The sequence below is a fragment of the Macrobrachium rosenbergii genome, chromosome 16, assembly GCF_040412425.1.
Source record: "Macrobrachium rosenbergii isolate ZJJX-2024 chromosome 16, ASM4041242v1, whole genome shotgun sequence".
NCBI classification, from domain to species: domain Eukaryota; kingdom Metazoa; phylum Arthropoda; class Malacostraca; order Decapoda; family Palaemonidae; genus Macrobrachium; species Macrobrachium rosenbergii.
Window position 1 is genome coordinate 58,497,251 of NC_089756.1, and position 15,998 is coordinate 58,513,248.

Below are 15,998 nucleotides of genomic sequence, written 5' to 3' on the forward strand. Positions count from 1 at the left end.
TGGCGCTGGAGGCTTTGGTTGGCGGGGCGGTGAGTGTTGGCTGAAGGTCGGCTCCTCACTTTCCGGGGTTTTTGACATTGGAGATTTCTACAGAGCAGGGGCCTGTGATAGTGACATCATACATTCACCCATATAAATACCGACATCTGTTTGATTATAGATGATCGAACTGGGGGTAGTAACCCCAGCATTCCTTATAGCTTTTTTCTCTGGTATTTTTAGCAATACTTATATCTAGAAATTAGTGCTTAATGGTAATTTCACCGGGTGACACAGGTTGAGCTCAGAAAAGAAGGATATGGGATATACCAATGGAAATTGTACCCATAATCATAGGAACACTAGGGACAATCCCAAGATCCCTGAAAAGGAACCTGGAAAAACTGGATGCAGCAGTAGCTCCAGGACTCATGCAGAAGAGTGTGCTACTAGAAACAGCGCACAAGTGAGAAAAGTGATAGACTCCTAAGGAGGCAGGACGCAACCTGGCACCCCACTATAAATACCACCCAGTGTAATAGGGTGACAGCGATAGACAAAAATGAAAATAATAATAATAATAATAATAATTCAAATTTTGTTAAACAAAATGGCAGTTTCAACAGCATTTATTTTATATAGTAAACGCTCAGTTCGCCTATCAATTGTTTTTCTTATGCTGGAATGGTTGCGAGCAATTGACTAATATTCATTTCCGTTGGTATAGTGATGTGTAGAAGGTATCTCTCGTGGGGTGTCGACTAGTTTTGCCCTTCTCGTAAGCTACAAGCCAACAGACACGGATAAAAAAGGAGAAATCCTTGCATTACAGCCATTGCATCGTGCAATCCTGTCCTGAATGATGCCCTTACGAGAAGGGCGAAACTAGTTGACACCCCACAAGAAATACCTCCTACACATCACTGTACCACCGGAAATGAATATTGGTCAATTGCTCGCAACCATTCCAGCGCAAGAAAAGCAATTGATAAGACGAATTGAGTGTTTACCATATAAAATAAATGCTGTTGAAACTGCCATTTTGTTTAACAAAATCTGTATTAAAGAAGGTCTTTTTCCTAATTTTACAAATAATAATAATAATAATAATAATAATAATAATAATAATAATAATAATAATAATAATAATAATAATAATAATACATCAACTTAATGAACCTTAACCTAACTGATTTCTGTACTTAGCTATATTGCTCTATTTATTTGTTGCTATGCTACAGTTTTAAATATGATGTATTTTTAGATAAATCTCTTAAATTGAATGTTATGTGTGAAGTACACTCTAATTTAGGATAGGAACTATGTGGAATTGCTGTTACTTGTGAGATATCTAGAAAATGTCAAGTGTAGGCTGTAATAAGTATAGGGCATTTGTTATTAAACAGACTTTGTTATTTATCAGAAAACCAGACCCCCAATGCGTCAGTTGAAGTGCTACTGGTTGGAAGTGTTATTATGAAATTGGCTTTTGCACCACCATACTTTACAATAAAGTATGCATATTTAATGTTAAATTGATAGTTATTCATCATAGGATTTCTTGCAGTTCCTGTACATTAAAATTGTCATATAATAACATATGCCACACTTGACACAAGAGGCAGTAAGCTTGATGTTCTAGTTAAGTCATTTGGGTTTTCCTATAATATATTCTAAATGAGTATGTCTCACTATTGTTTACTTTGACAGTGTTCATATATTGAAATTAACTTGTTCATATACAGGACTATTCTTAACACTTCTTTGCTGTTATGGGGACACAACCATTGCCTTTGTATGTGGAGCATCCTCCCATGCAAGCTGGAACAGCCGTTTAATCTTGATAACAAGGTAGTTAACTGATGAAGAGGGGGGATGAGAGGGGGTAACCTCTCACACACCTCCATCTCACCACTTCACTTTCTTCAGCTGTAATTGAGGCAGGTTGCTCCTGTTACCTCTGGATTTTGGATGAGTAGCTTGCTACCATTGTTCTCTGTTACCTTATTCCTTTGCCCTGTGCCTTGTCTGTATTTTGTTGTATTTTGCTGTGTCTTGTGGTCACATTCTTCTTGTATATGGAGAAAAAACATGACCAGCGCCAGTGTGGTGGGTGTGGGAGGCATTGTGGTCACTTCCTGCTTCCCATATTGGTAGATAAGTCCAAGTGGTTTACTGTAATTGTAGAGGTAGGATATACTCACTCCCTTCCTTATGAGAAATGTCCTTGGACTTCACCTCAGAGGGAGAAGCACAGTATGAGGAGGAAGAAGGTCAGGAGGCTTTCACTGGGTTCCTCATGGGGCAACTCCTTTGGTAACACTGCTGAATCCTTTCATTTTCTTCTTGCCACTGGCTGCCATTCCTCTTCCACCTACACCTGGCTTGTCCCTTCTTGGGAAGGGTAATTCTTCTGTTAAAGGTTCTTTCTTTTTTGTTGTATGTTTTTAGTTTCTCACTTCTTACCTTGATTTCCTCTAAGTGTGTCCTTCTGCATCGCTATCGCTGATGATGTACTGTCTCCCTTAGATTAATTATTTTAAGTATGGATATCTCTCAGAAAGGCGTATAGAGATGAGATCGGTAATTTCTTCACTTTAATTAGTACTTAGTATTACAAGGATCAGTACAAAATTAACAAGTTACAGTGGTATAAAACGAAATCACTCTGGAGTAATTAACTTGACTCAGTCTCTATGGGGAACACGGAAGCGAGGGGAGACGTACTCTCCCTTGAAGGAGACAGTTCTGATCTGTTCTCTCCTGGCGTTCTCCAGCCTGTTGCACCCCTGGAATTCTTGTTATCTGCAATCTCCACCTCCTTCTAGCCCTATTGAAAGGATTTATCAGCAAGGCCTCCCCTTCAAATAGTTGATTGGAAGGACTGTAGTGGGTGTGATTCAAATCTCTCCTTAGAGGACTTGATTGGAGGTGATCTTAGGAGGGTGTGTGAAAGGCCCCTCCCTAGTATGTTTGAATGGAGGATGTAGAAGTACATCACTTTGTCCAGCCCCAATTTCCTGGAATTTCCCTGAAAATGCCTCCTGTGAAGGCGGGGTTATAGAACCAACTGCTGTAAGCTTTTTTTGGCTGTGCTGACTCATGATTTAGTTAACTTAATCACGAGGCCACTATTTCCCACTTTTACGACTGTTTTTTATGGCTTTAACGCGATATATTGCTTTTGGGTTCGTGCAAAAATCCTGTCTCGATCAGCGTATTTGAACCGCGATAATAACAACAGCTTTTAGGCATTATCACTGTGCTCTCTGCCTTTCTTTTTATTCTTATGTCTCTCTCCTTCTCTCTCCTAACTTTTTCTCTTCTCTCTCTCTCCTTCTCTCTCCTAACTCTCTCTCTCTCTCTCTCTCTCTCTCTCTCTCTCTCTCTCTCTCTCTCTCTCTCTCTAATTTTCCTACATCACAACACTTCTACAACCTATGATCCAGTTCATCCCTCATCTGAAAATGAGGAAGCCAGTAGGGAGATATCTTCCTTTGGATAGCTCCATAAAATTTTAACAACCCTCAGTATTATAGGTGGTCTAACACATGCTGCCTTCTTGTACTCTAGCAGGAAGAAGGAATGATCAACCAACTTCAAATGTGTGTCTGTTCATGCTTCTAAAGTTCCTGTGACTACATCATCTGCTACAGGTTATCCTTCAGTGAGCAAATAGCTAAGTCAAAAATAGACATTGTGACTTTCCCCTCCTTTCATCAGCCACCCAGTCAGAGTTTAAGGTGACTGAGAAATCTGACAAATCTGAGAAAAAGAAGAAGCATTCTCCCTACCCTTTCTTTTCCTCCTTGTCTTCTTGTAGTTTGTCTTCCCCCCTTCTCCTCCTCATCATCCCTGGACTCTCCCTTTGCATAGGAAAAAGTCCAAGTGGACCCCTCCCTCCTCACTCATCGCCTTGACAGGAGAGCTGAGATGCCAGTTTATCATTCAGTGATCATTGTACCTCAGGCAGGACTGGTGCCACTTTGCATTTCAGAGCTCACACTGGGACGGCTGTGCACAGCCCCTTGCTAACTCCACCCTAAGTCTGCAGACCAGGCGTGGGTTGCAGCTCAGGGTAGCCCCCCCTCCAGCAACTCTGTTGAGTTGCAGCGGGATGGCATGTACAACCTGTTTGCTCACTGTTCAGTGAGTGCACAGCCCCTAGACTATACCCAAGCAAGCAACAGGACAGGTTCTCCCTCACATTTGTCTTGGCGGGTGGGTGATATAGGGGAGACCATGCCACCTCTTTTCACTAGGTGTGCTCATGCTTTCCATTGCACTTACAGTTTGAGCACTTTCACTTAAGGGAGAAATCACTGTTGATCTCTTCCACCTCTCATAGACATAAGGAATGAGAGAAAGGTGGTGCAACCTCTCACTCTTCTCCTCTGTCGTCATACTCATTGTGACTGAGTATTGGAGTAGAGGGGTGTCAGGATCACGTTTAGACCATGAACCCTTAGGTTCCTGTCTGCCTTTTCCATGGAGAGGCTTGTCTGGTGCTGGATGTGTTTGGGAACAAGAGAGGGAGTGGAAGTCTGGTGTGGTCTTTTCTCCAGGAGAGAATCCTGTGGGTCCAGAGGGGTATTCTCCTTTGGAGCCCCTTCAGGCTGAGTTGGAGCAGTGTATTCAGGAGGTTATTTTGCTCATTCATGAGTGCAGTAATCATGGAGAAATGACCCCAGCCTCTCACCTCCTGATGGTTTCATCTACAAAGCTAGCGTTAGGCACTTGCTCCAGAGCTAAAACCATTGGTCAGGTTGCCTCTGTCCCAGTTGGTTCATAGTGTTTTGGGGAAGATGAATGCTATGGTCTGCAGGGTAGGAAGTTTGCTTGCCTTCAGCAGCTTCAGCAAGCTCCTCCCCCACTGCTTTCACAGCAGCGGAGGTTTCACACTGGAAGATGAGGAGACTTCTCTCTGGTTGGATACATCAGTCAGTTGGCTGATAAACAGCATACCACTCAAGAGGGGCTTCTCCTTCTGAGGAGACCAGTGCCTTGGAACCAGAAGTGATGACATTCCTACATGCTATCTCTTGGCTAGACCTGTGGATAAACTCTCTCACAGACTATGCCTCAGTTGAGAGAGTGATGCACAGGAAGTTGTTGGTGTCAGGAGGTAGGGTTCTTACCAGGCACACCATGTTTCCAGCCAGTAGGCAAACCTGGTCTTTTGAAGGAGAGATACAATTCTCTCCTTGTTCTCCCAGTAGGAGTCTCAGGAGAGTAGCTTCTTGCTGCAGAACAGTTTAGTGTTGGGCTTGCCTCTTTACTTTCCTCCGGGAAAAGTAGAGGCCATGGTTGGACTTTGTCAAAAGGATTCCCAGGACTCCCTCTTCAGCTGTGCCATGTCCTTCAAAATCTCACACGGGGCAAAGGCAATTCTGGCTAAAACTTTGGGATCAGCAGAGTCCCTGACATCTGGTGCACCAAAGAAGCCTGTGCTTCAGTAGCTTAGAAGGGAGCTGTAGTCTTCTTCCTCTTCTAGGAAGTGTGGGGAATCTCCCCCACCCTTTATGTCCCTCTTTTTCCAGCCAGTCCAAGAAGGAGGGAAAGGGAAGAAGGAAGGCGGGGGTCATTGAGAATGGTGATCCTCTTCTTCCACAGCCACAAGTTGGGGGTTGCATGTCACACCATTGGACAAAGTGACAGCAACAGGGCGTGGAGCTGTGGACATTATCAATCTGTCCTCCCCAAAATGACAGCAACAGGGAGTGGAGCTGTGGGCATTATTAATCTTACTATCCAGATTCGTGGAAATCTTGGGTGTTGTTGGCAGAGGTGGAAATGATGACAGAGAAAGGTGTTATGGAATCTATAGATTTTGCCCTCCAGGATTTTACACCCACTTTTTCCTTTTAGAAAAGAATTAGGGTTTGGAAACCTGTCATCAACCTCAGTATTGAATGAGTGTGTTTAACAGACTCATTTCATGATGGAAACTATGCATTCTAGATTCAGTCAAAGAGGGCAATGTCATGCTTTTGATAAACCTGCAGGATGCAGACTTTCAAGTAACCATTCATCAGGACTTTCAGAATTACCTCTGCTTTGTCTGTAGTGATATGTTCCAATTCTAGGTCCTGTGCTTCAGACTGGCATCCAGTCCTCATGTGTTTACTTGCATACCCTTTCGAAGGGTACTCATGTTCTGCGTTACCTGGACAATTGTTTAGTCCTGGCTTTGTCCAGGGAGTGCCTTCTTTGGGCCAAGGATCATTTGCTAGCTTTTTGTCTTTATCTGGGGATTGTGAACAATTGGCAGGTCTTATCTCTTCCCAAGGCACATAGCAATAAGAGCCCTCCCTGTGGACTCCATCAGAACAACCTGAGGGAGGTAGCAGTGCAGTTCCTGTCACAACAAGAGCAGCCTGCTCAGTTGCAGCAAGTGGTCTTAGGTCATTTGTCATTGTTGGAGGAGCTCATCCTCATGGGCGTAGCCACCTTTGCTTACTTCATTAGCAACAGCATTGGTTGCCCTCTTGGGATCCTTCCCAACTCATACCCCTGTGCTGGGAAGTGAGAGAAGATTTTTCTTGGTGGCTAGATAATGGACATCTGTTACAGGAGTTTCATTGAGCATCCCCTCATCCAGAGATGCTCCTGTTCACAGACAACAAAAAAGGGATTGGGCTTACACCTGATAGGAGAGTTCACTTTAGGTGTGTGGATGGGGGAACATGCTGCACCTGCACATCAATGTCTATCTTGGTGATGCAAGCAACCTGGTTAGCATTGCAAGCATTCCAAGACCATTTGAGAGTGCACTCAGTGGTGTTGATGAGGGACAACATGACCGTAGTTGTCTATGTTGGCAAACTTGGGGACAGTGTCTTGGATCCTGTGCCAGTTGGCATTGTAGATTCATGAGTGGGTGGCTTCTCAAGTTGTTGAGTTGTCTGCCAGACACATTATGGGCAGTTAAAATATTCTGGTGGATGAGCTCAGTCGCCAGAGTCAGGTGGGGCAGGTTAGAGTGGTTTCTACACCCCCAAAGTAGCAGAGAGGTTGCCCAAGTTATGGGGTCCCCGTGATTGATCTACTTGCTACCAGATTGGACATAAAACTTCCAGTCTTCTTCCAGTCCCATACCATTGTGCAGTGATGGAGGATGCATTACAGCATCCCTGGAATAATCTGGATATATATGCTTTTCATCCTTCAGCCTCCCTTGCAAGGTGATCAAGGGAGTGTTTGTCACTTTAAGTCTTAGGATGACTCTGGTGGCTCCTTGTTGGCCACTTGTCAAGTGGTACGCAGATCTGCTGACAGTTTTGGTTGAGGTACTTAGTCTTTTGTCACACATATTTGCAATTACCACCAGGCAGTGCCTCTCTACCTTCGCAAGTGCAGGGTATCCAGTGCATCCTCTGAGAGAGGCTTTTTTTTGCTGGGCAGCAAGAGAGATGCCTAGGTACTAACATTGTTTCATCCTGAATGTGTAAAAAAAAAGTAGGCCATCATCTGTGATTGGTGTCAGAGTATTTGTTCAGCAGATCACAGACTTAATCATCTACCTTGGCCGGGAGAAGCACATCTTAATTTCCGAAGTAAAAGGCTTTTTTTTTTCAGTCTTATATCAGGTTTTGTAGCTGAAGGGGTTGAATCTCTCCACCTTGGTGGAGTTATCTATACTTATGAGAAACTTGTAGCAGTGTAGACCTCCTTGGAAGCTTTGGCCCCAAAAGTGGGACACTGTGTTACAAAGTCTTTCAGGGCCTCCTTTTGAGCCTCTGTCGCATCTTTAAGGCAGAGACCTAACACTGAAGACTGTTTTTCTCTTGGCCTTAGCCTTGGCAAAGAAGGCTAGTGAGTTACATGGCTTGTCTTAGCTTGTTTGAAACTCAGAAGGGTGAGGATCTCTCTCTCTCTCTTTCATCCTAGAGATTGTAGCTAAGACTCAGAACCCATCAGTTCTGGATGAGAAGTTTGAGAGTGTTTGATGCCCTCTCTCCAAAACTTTGTTGGTGGAGACCTACTCCTTGAGGCAAGAATGTAGGAGACTTTTTGTTAGTACAATTAGGCACAAGGAGGTGTCTAGGAGTACACTTTCTTTCTGGCTTTGTGAGGTTAGCAAGTGGACCCACAGTTCCTCACTGAAGGCATCTGGCCTCCCTTCTCACTTAAGAGCACATAAAGTTAGGGGTGTGAGACTGTCTCTTGCCTTTTAGGAGCACTCAATTTTTCAGGTAATGAGGGTGGGAGTCTGGCATAACTGGACTACCTTTACCTCATTCTACCTGGACACCTTTTCACTGAGACCTGTGGTGCTGCTCAGACTTCTCAAACAAGTACTAAACCTTGGTATGTTTTTTGAAAGTTTGAATGAGTGAATGGTCCCCCCTCCCTTTTCTTTTCCTCATCCCAGTCTGTGTCCAGGCCAAAGTACACACTGAAATTGAATGATATAAAGATAAGTGCACAACAGATGCCTGTTCTAAGAAGCTTAGAATGTATTGCCTTGTGTCCTTGCTCTTTTAACAAGGAGGAGGAGGGACGTGTTAGAGCTTTTTTATGAAACCATTACTTGGTAACAGCCAGAATAAAGCTGCCCATTAACTTAATTCCCATGGGAGGTGTCATGGGTCTCTGAGATATTGCTTCTTAATTGAGTTTTTCTAATTTTCAGGGAATTCAGGCCCAGGGTCCAGCCACTCTGGTCAACTTTTCACAAGACCAGTGGGCAGTTGCAGGAGTCATAGAATCCTGTGTTGACAAAGGCACCTGGGAGCATAGCATTTCTAGGTGGGATCCAGTTCCAGTTTTCTGGATGGGACTACTGTCATTCTAAGGGGCAAGTCTCCATATATGAAAGGCGATGGTTGTATTTCCTCAGGAACAATAACAGATTTAGTAAGCAATTTGTATTTTTCCGAAGTATACAAACCAGAGCCTTTCATATAGGTTGCACTCACCACAACCATCCCACGTTGTCCTTGATGCCAAAGGAAAGTTAAGTGGTGAGAGGGAGAGGAGTGAGGAGTTACTTCCTCTCACCTGCCATCTCCACCTGTAAATTACCTCATTACCAAGATTCATTATCCTTTCTAGCTTGCACTGAAGGATACTCTATATGTGAAAGGCTCTAGTTTGCAAACCTTGGAATGCAAATTGCTTAATGTTTTATTTTTTTATTTTTTTAGGGTTGGAGTGCTAATCTACAGAGGTTCTTCTTGAAGCTGTGGCCAGTAATCCACTTGTCTTGGGAAGGGTTGTGCCTTGTCTTTTATTTAAGGTAAAGTATCATTGATATGTTAGATTTTTAAAAATAAATTTGCCTTTTGGAGAAGTGTATGACAATTCTAAGGAAAGTAATGTACTGGTGCCTGAGAGAAAAGCAAGTGCTTGAAAAGTTATTTTGAATAAAAGTATAAATGTGCTTAAAGGTAAAGTCTAGTCAGGTCATTGTATAATGTTACTTAAAAAACTGCATAATTGTTGGAAAATATTATATGTTTTTGGTTAGTCTGTCTGGTTAATCTGGGGGGCCACAAGAAAAGAATGCTTGAAAAACCTAAGAGCACTGGTCAACAGACTCCAGTCAAAAGGTTTTATAATAAATTGGGAAAAAACTGCCTCATGCCCAGCAGACGTTTTCAGTGGTTGGGACTGTGTTGGGATACTCTTCAGGCCCTGTTGTCTCTCTCCATCAAAACTCAACACAGAATAAGGAAAAACTTCAAAAGGTTTCTAGGGCAGCTCAGAGTTTCCAGACGGCAGTTAGAACGCATGATGGGTCTACTGTAGTTTGCATCAGTAATAGATCTAATACTCAGATTGCAATTGAAAAATGTGAACAAGTTTTGGCTGTCACATGCAAGCAAAAGCTGCGAGACAGATCTCACCAAAAGAATAAAAAAGTTGGGGAAATACTTCAGCTTGGGCCCGGAAGGAATCTCTGGCGAAACAGGTCACCCTGACTCCTCCATCTGTAAGAGTGACAATACACACAGATGCCTCGTTGACAGGTTGGGGAGAACATTGGAAGGATTGTCAGGTGGCAGGGAGGTGGTCAGCTACTCTGAGGAAGTGTCATATCAATTTCCTGGAACTGATGGCTGTCTTTTTGTCTCTCAAAAAACTCAAACCTCCAGAAGAGACACATTCTGTTGGTTCTAGACAACACGATGGCAACGTCCTGCATCAAGAGATCGGGATCACATTCACCTCCTCTCAACATGGTAATGCTAGCCATCCTTCAGGTAGCACTAGTAAAGAAGTGCCATCTGTCTACAATTCACCTCACAGGGTCTCTCAACGTAATAGCAGACTCTCTATCAAGGAAAACAACAGCCTCAACAGAGTAGATGTTGGACAACCACTCTTTTCAAACAAAAACCATCATGCTTCCACATACGAGAATCACATACTTCCAGTATATGTATCTCCGAACTTGGATAATCAAGCAACAGCAAGAGATGCCTTCCTACAAGACTGGAACAATTGGAGGGCGATATATCTTTTTCCTACATTGTCCGAGATTTCGAGGGTTTTGAGCAAACTCCTAACCTTCAAAGGAACAATTTACTCAATAGTCCCAAATTGGCCAAACAGGCATTGGTTCCTATCACTTCAACAATGGGTGAAAAGATCAATTCCACTGTTGTTCGCTGTTCTATCCCAGGAAGTAGGAGGGAAAATCATTTACACATCCTCCTTTCTGAGCTGAGACCTTCACGTATGGATTTTTTAAACATTATCTACCGTGAAAACTACTCACCCAACATTGCTAGGTACCTAGTGCAAAAATTATGGACATCATCTATCCGACAATACCAGTCCATATGGAAGATATGGTTAAATTATGTCCATACTGAGAGCCTAGTTGAAATTTCTGTAGAAACACGTAAGTTTTATATATCTTTTTGAAGACAAATGTCTTGCGGTTACAACAATCATGGCATACAAGGCAGCCTCAACAGAGCCCTTGCTTTATGGATTCGGGATTGACTCCAGCATAGAAGTTGTTACTTCCCTTCTGCAGTCTTTTGCTCTACAAAGACCTGCTCTCAAAAGACTCCCAATTATTTGGTCCCTGAACAAGGTACTATACTCAGTTTTTTCTGAGTACAGTCCCGTGTCAGCCGGTGAAATTCCATTACAGCACGAATTTCTAGGTATAACAATGCTAGATATACCAGAGAAAAAGAGCTTTCAGGAAAGCTGGGGTTACTACCCCCAGTCGATCGTCTTTATGAAGACGTCGGTATAATGAAGGGTGAGTGAAATACCACTACCACGGAAATATACTCGAAAGATCTCTCCTTATCAAAACCCCCGTAAAAGAGCGGTGAGCCGTTACAGCTCCCACACTCAACACCCGCCAGGACGGCGACACCAGCGCCACCTACTTCATTCCATTTTCTAGCACGTGATACGTTCGCTTCTTTTGTGTGCTCGTCCCCTTTTTGGATTGTTTTTACATCACCTACAATGGCTTCGAGCACCTTTTCCATCTCTAAGTTAAGTACCATCTTCTTGTGGGGTTTTTGATCTGTTTTTGGCTGTTTTGGTCTCGTATTTTCATAAATATGGGGATCTTCTTATGGACGCCACGGCGTCCCCGGTCAACCATGTCGACCGCAAGGCGACTCCTTCTGTTCTTTCGGTTGGAGTTTCCTCCTTGTCGCTATATATATAGATTTTAGCCCTTGAATTCCTTCCTGGTGGTTCCGTGCAGTGGCTCCCCCTCCAATTTTAGTTTTTGTTTTGCATTTTGGCCTGTCGGCCTCTCTTAGGTGATGCCCGTCCAAGTACCCCCCCTCCACCAGGTTGAGTTCTTTTTCATTTAGTCTCATAGGCTATTATGTTATACTTGAAGATGGTGCTCTTCTTTTAGTTTTAGTATTTTTAGTTTATTTTGTTTATTGTTTTTGGTTGTGTGGTTTACCTCTCGTGGGCCCCGAGGTAGGCTACGCTTCCTGTGAACGTAATTTTATTTTGATTGTTTTGTATGATGGTTGTAGTGTGGGCTCCATCCCTTGCCCGAGTGCGGAGATCAGGTTGAGGGAGTTTTGGTTGCTGTTTCCTCCAGGATCGTTTTACGGGGTCAGAGTGAGCCCCTTAGTCCTCTTCCTCCAGTTTTGGGGGAATCGAGTTCTTTGGGTGTGTTTCCTCTAGGCTAGTCGCCTGTTTATCCCCTACTTGTTCCTGGTTGGCTCTCGGCACAAAATTTCTCTCCCTGTTGGTTCCTCCTCTCCTTTTACACCCCTTTCTCCTTCCTAACCTATACTAGGTTAGGTTTATATTAGGCTACGCCTAGGAGGAGTTGGGCTTTGGGCTGTGTAGCTCCCTGGAGTAGGCTACCCTTCCAAGTTCATTTGGAAGGAAGGATGCAGTTGAGCGGGTGTCATGTTCTCCTTGTCTCCTGTCCCCTTCAGGTAGCCTACTCCTCTTCACTACCCCCCCCCCCCCCCTCTCCCCCTCCCCCCCCTCCCTCAGCTTTGCGACTCGTGCGGGTGACGCTAGATGGCGTTTTCTCCGAGTCAGGGACTCCTCCTATTGGTAGAGGGATTCGCTCCCTCCCATACCGTCCCCAGCTTCGCTGTGGTGGGGTGGGTGGTTCGTTTGCTCGAGCGTGTTCGAATCCTGTTTCATACCTCTCATCTCCCCATCGAGCTACGAAGTTAGGGTTAAGGTGTGGCCCCGCCGTATGTTATAAACATAGATCCTTTATCCGCTTGTTTCCCGGCGGGAGGTGAATGTGGGTTGATTCTACGTCACCCTAGCGTAACGGACTCCTCCGGTCTCGGTGTTACCATCATTGTTGTTTTTGATTGTTGTTATTATTGTTTTGTTTTACCATATACGTGATTCGGTCCCCACCCGAGGCTCCGCCCGTTATTTTCTGGCAGCCCTTATGGTTGGTTCCTGGTTTCTCGTTCCTTCATTCCCCGGAGTCTTCCGGGGTCTGAATCCTTACCTTCCACTCTGTGCATTTAAAGCTTATTGGCCCAGTTTATGTTGGTAGTTCTTCTACGCCGGAGTATTCCGGTTGTAGTTGAGTTTCCCGGCCTTGCCGACTTTATTTTGCTTAGAGTGTGAGGTTCATGTACTTTTACCTTTACAGACTGTTCGCTGTGAGGAGCCGGGGTGTACCGCCTCCCTTCAACAACCCTACGGGCACGTAGTGTGCCGGACCCACGCTGGTTGTGCGGTCCGACTGGACGACCTGGTTGTTTGGCACCCCGATGGCTGTGAGGTTTGCTTTGCTCTCTCCTCAACCATCCAAGATGAGTCGGTAAGTGAAAGTCTTCTTTCCTCCGGTCCATGCTCCTCATGCGTTACGTTGTTTATATTCTCCGTCTGACTTTTCATTCCTGACTAACTGCAGGTTTACTTGCAGGCGGATGAAGCTTCCAAGAAGTCTGCCTTGGAATCCCTCCGGGCCTGGGTGGCTGGGTTCGGCAGGAATGTTCCGTCGGGGAAGCCCTACGTCCTCGACGCCAGGTTGAGGACTTGCTTTACCCGGCGCACGGGTGGCGGCCGCAGTGCCAGAAGAACTTGCCACCCCTATCATTCAACAGATCCGTGATGCGACCCAGCCACCTCAAGTGGACATCATGTACGCCGAGGTCTCGGAGGATGTTGCCGCCCTAAATCTCGACTTGGAGCCGATGAATACGGAGCAGGACCAGGTGGTAAGTGGTGAGGTAAGTGAGGATATTGGGGCGGGCCCCCCTTTGTTTGACTCCCCTGCTTCATCTGTATCTTCATTTGCAGGTTTTGTGAAGTCTTCTTCTTTGGGTGATAGAGCTCCGTCTGCTATCCCCAAGTTGAAGACTTCATGGAAGGCGAAGGGCTACAAGTCCTCGACTTCCAAGAAGGCATTGCCCTTCCCCCCGTCGAAGGCTAAGGTTTCAGGACCGGTAGCCTCCGGGAGTAAATCTAGTTCCTCCGGCAAGGGCGCGAGTAAGAGGGCTGCAAAACCAAGCCCTCCTTGCCAGCCTCTTTTTGATGCGCAAGCCCTTGCCACTGAACTGTACAAAAAGTTCACGGAGGACCTAGATTCTAGGTTTGAGAAGATCTCAGATAAGTTTGCCAACTATGACAATATACTGGCAGGTTTGGCTCGCCAACCTAAGGCAGAACCGCAGTATTCTATCCCCGACACTGCGGACCTCCCGCCGTTTGATGTCGGAAACCCTTGGCGGTTCGCACTCCGGGCCATCCAACATGATGGCAAACTTACCTTAGACGGTCTGGGCACGAGACGGTTGGAGGAGTTGGAGTTCTTCCCCCCCGATCTCCTGCCCCCTTATCCTGGCTTCGTGAGGCTTACTGAAGAAGCCTGGATTCGGTCAGACAAGGTACCTAGGGAGACTGTCATCATCCCTAGGGACCAGGCTCAGTCGGCTCTCCTGCGCACTCTGACGGAGTGGCAGGCAGTGAACACAAAATTGACCCCTTTCAAGGGCAATTTCACGATGTTCACCCTGGGAGAAGATCTTCCCACTCCTTGCATGGACAAAGTTGCTCTGGCTACGGCCCGAGCATGCTTTGACGGGAATCCCTTTCCTCAATTAAGGGAAACAGACCCTACTTCCTGGTATTCCCAGGAAGTAATGAGTTCTGGTGGGCGCCCGTCCACTTTCACTGTAGGCAAGCTGGACCCTCTTTGCGCTTCCACGCAGTTTAGCGAACAACTCCTAAGCTGCCGGAATCTTTGTTGAAGGCGGAGTTTGAGGCCCGGACTAAGTTAGCCCGGTCCTTGAGCTCCGGCTGTCTTACTGAGGCTACTGCCGTCTCCGGCTCGGACGAACCCTTTTTCCAGGTCCTAGCTAAGTCTTTCCTGGCGAGCTTCCAGTTAGACTTGCATGAGTTTATTATGGCTAGGCTGGAGTGCAGAAAATTTATTTTTACTGACGCTACAATCCGCCACGAGCCTAACAAGCTCATTAAAAGCTCAATCTGGGGACCTAACCTCTTCCCTGAAGAAGAGGTTACATCCGTCATGTCTGAGGCTACACGGGCCAATCAGAGTCTCTGCGCGCTCGTGGGGAATTCCCACTTATAAGCGCAAGACCCCAGAATCGGCCGGCCCCCAGACAAGAGGAGGAAAAAGGTTCAGGAGACATAAGAGGCCCCATCAGGCGGTGGTTCAAGCCGTCCCGGTCTCGGCAGTGGCCCAGCCATCTACCTCTAAGTCCCAACCCCAACAGTACGTGTTGGTCCAACCAGCGGCGCCCTCCTATGTATCCTCACCAGCATACAACCCTACATATGAAGGCCGTGGATTTTTCACGGCCTCAATAGGGTTGCAAGGGGGAGGAAGGGCAAGCCCCCCACAGAGGAAGATCTAACACCACCCCAAGAGGGAGAGGACGTGGTAGAGGGAACAAACCCGCTCCCTCCCACTGAGAGAACGCAGGTAGGCGGTCGCCTGTATTGGTTCAGGGACCAATGGACCTTCAGCCCTTGGGCACACAGCATTGTGTCCAAGGGACTAGGGTGGAGCTGGATCAAGAATCCTCCCCCTCTAAACAGATTTTACCAGCCACCCACATCAATCCTACAGGATTATGTAACAGAATTGCTCAACAAACGGGCAATAAAGAAAGCAAGGCACCTAAAGTTTCAAGGCAGGCTATTCACTGTCCCCAAAAAAGACTCCGATCAGCAAAGAGTGATCCTGGATCTGTCGCGTCTAAATCTCTACATAAAATGCGACAAGTTTTTCGCATGCTTACGGTAGCTCAGGTTCGGACTCTACTTCCGCGTGGAGCCGTCACCCACCTCTATCGATCTTTCAGACGCTTATTATCACGTCCCGGTTGCGCGGAACTTCTCTCAGTTCCTCGGTTTCAGACTCGGGAATCAAGCCTACTCCTTCAGGGTCATGCCCTTCGGTCTGAACATTGCACCCAGGATATTCACCAAGCTGGCGGATACGGTAGTACAGCAGCTCCGGTCCCAAGGAATTTCCCTAGCAGCGTACCTGGACGACTGGATAATCTGGGCTCCAACTGTTCCAGGAGTGTCAAGCCACGTCCATAGTCACCAATTTCCTAGAG

General features: G+C 45.8%; 1 protein-coding gene across 1 annotated transcript in view; it reads left to right on the top strand.

Moving 5' to 3' along the window:
* The window catches only part of Pex12 (peroxin 12), a 223,523-nt gene that overhangs the window by 179,529 nt on the left and 27,996 nt on the right, over window positions 1–15,998 (top strand). Inside the window, exon 5 of the mRNA XM_067119193.1 lies at window positions 9,129–9,220. Coding sequence (XP_066975294.1) covers window positions 9,129–9,220 — 92 coding nt within the window. The remainder of the gene's footprint in view (window positions 1–9,128; window positions 9,221–15,998) is intronic.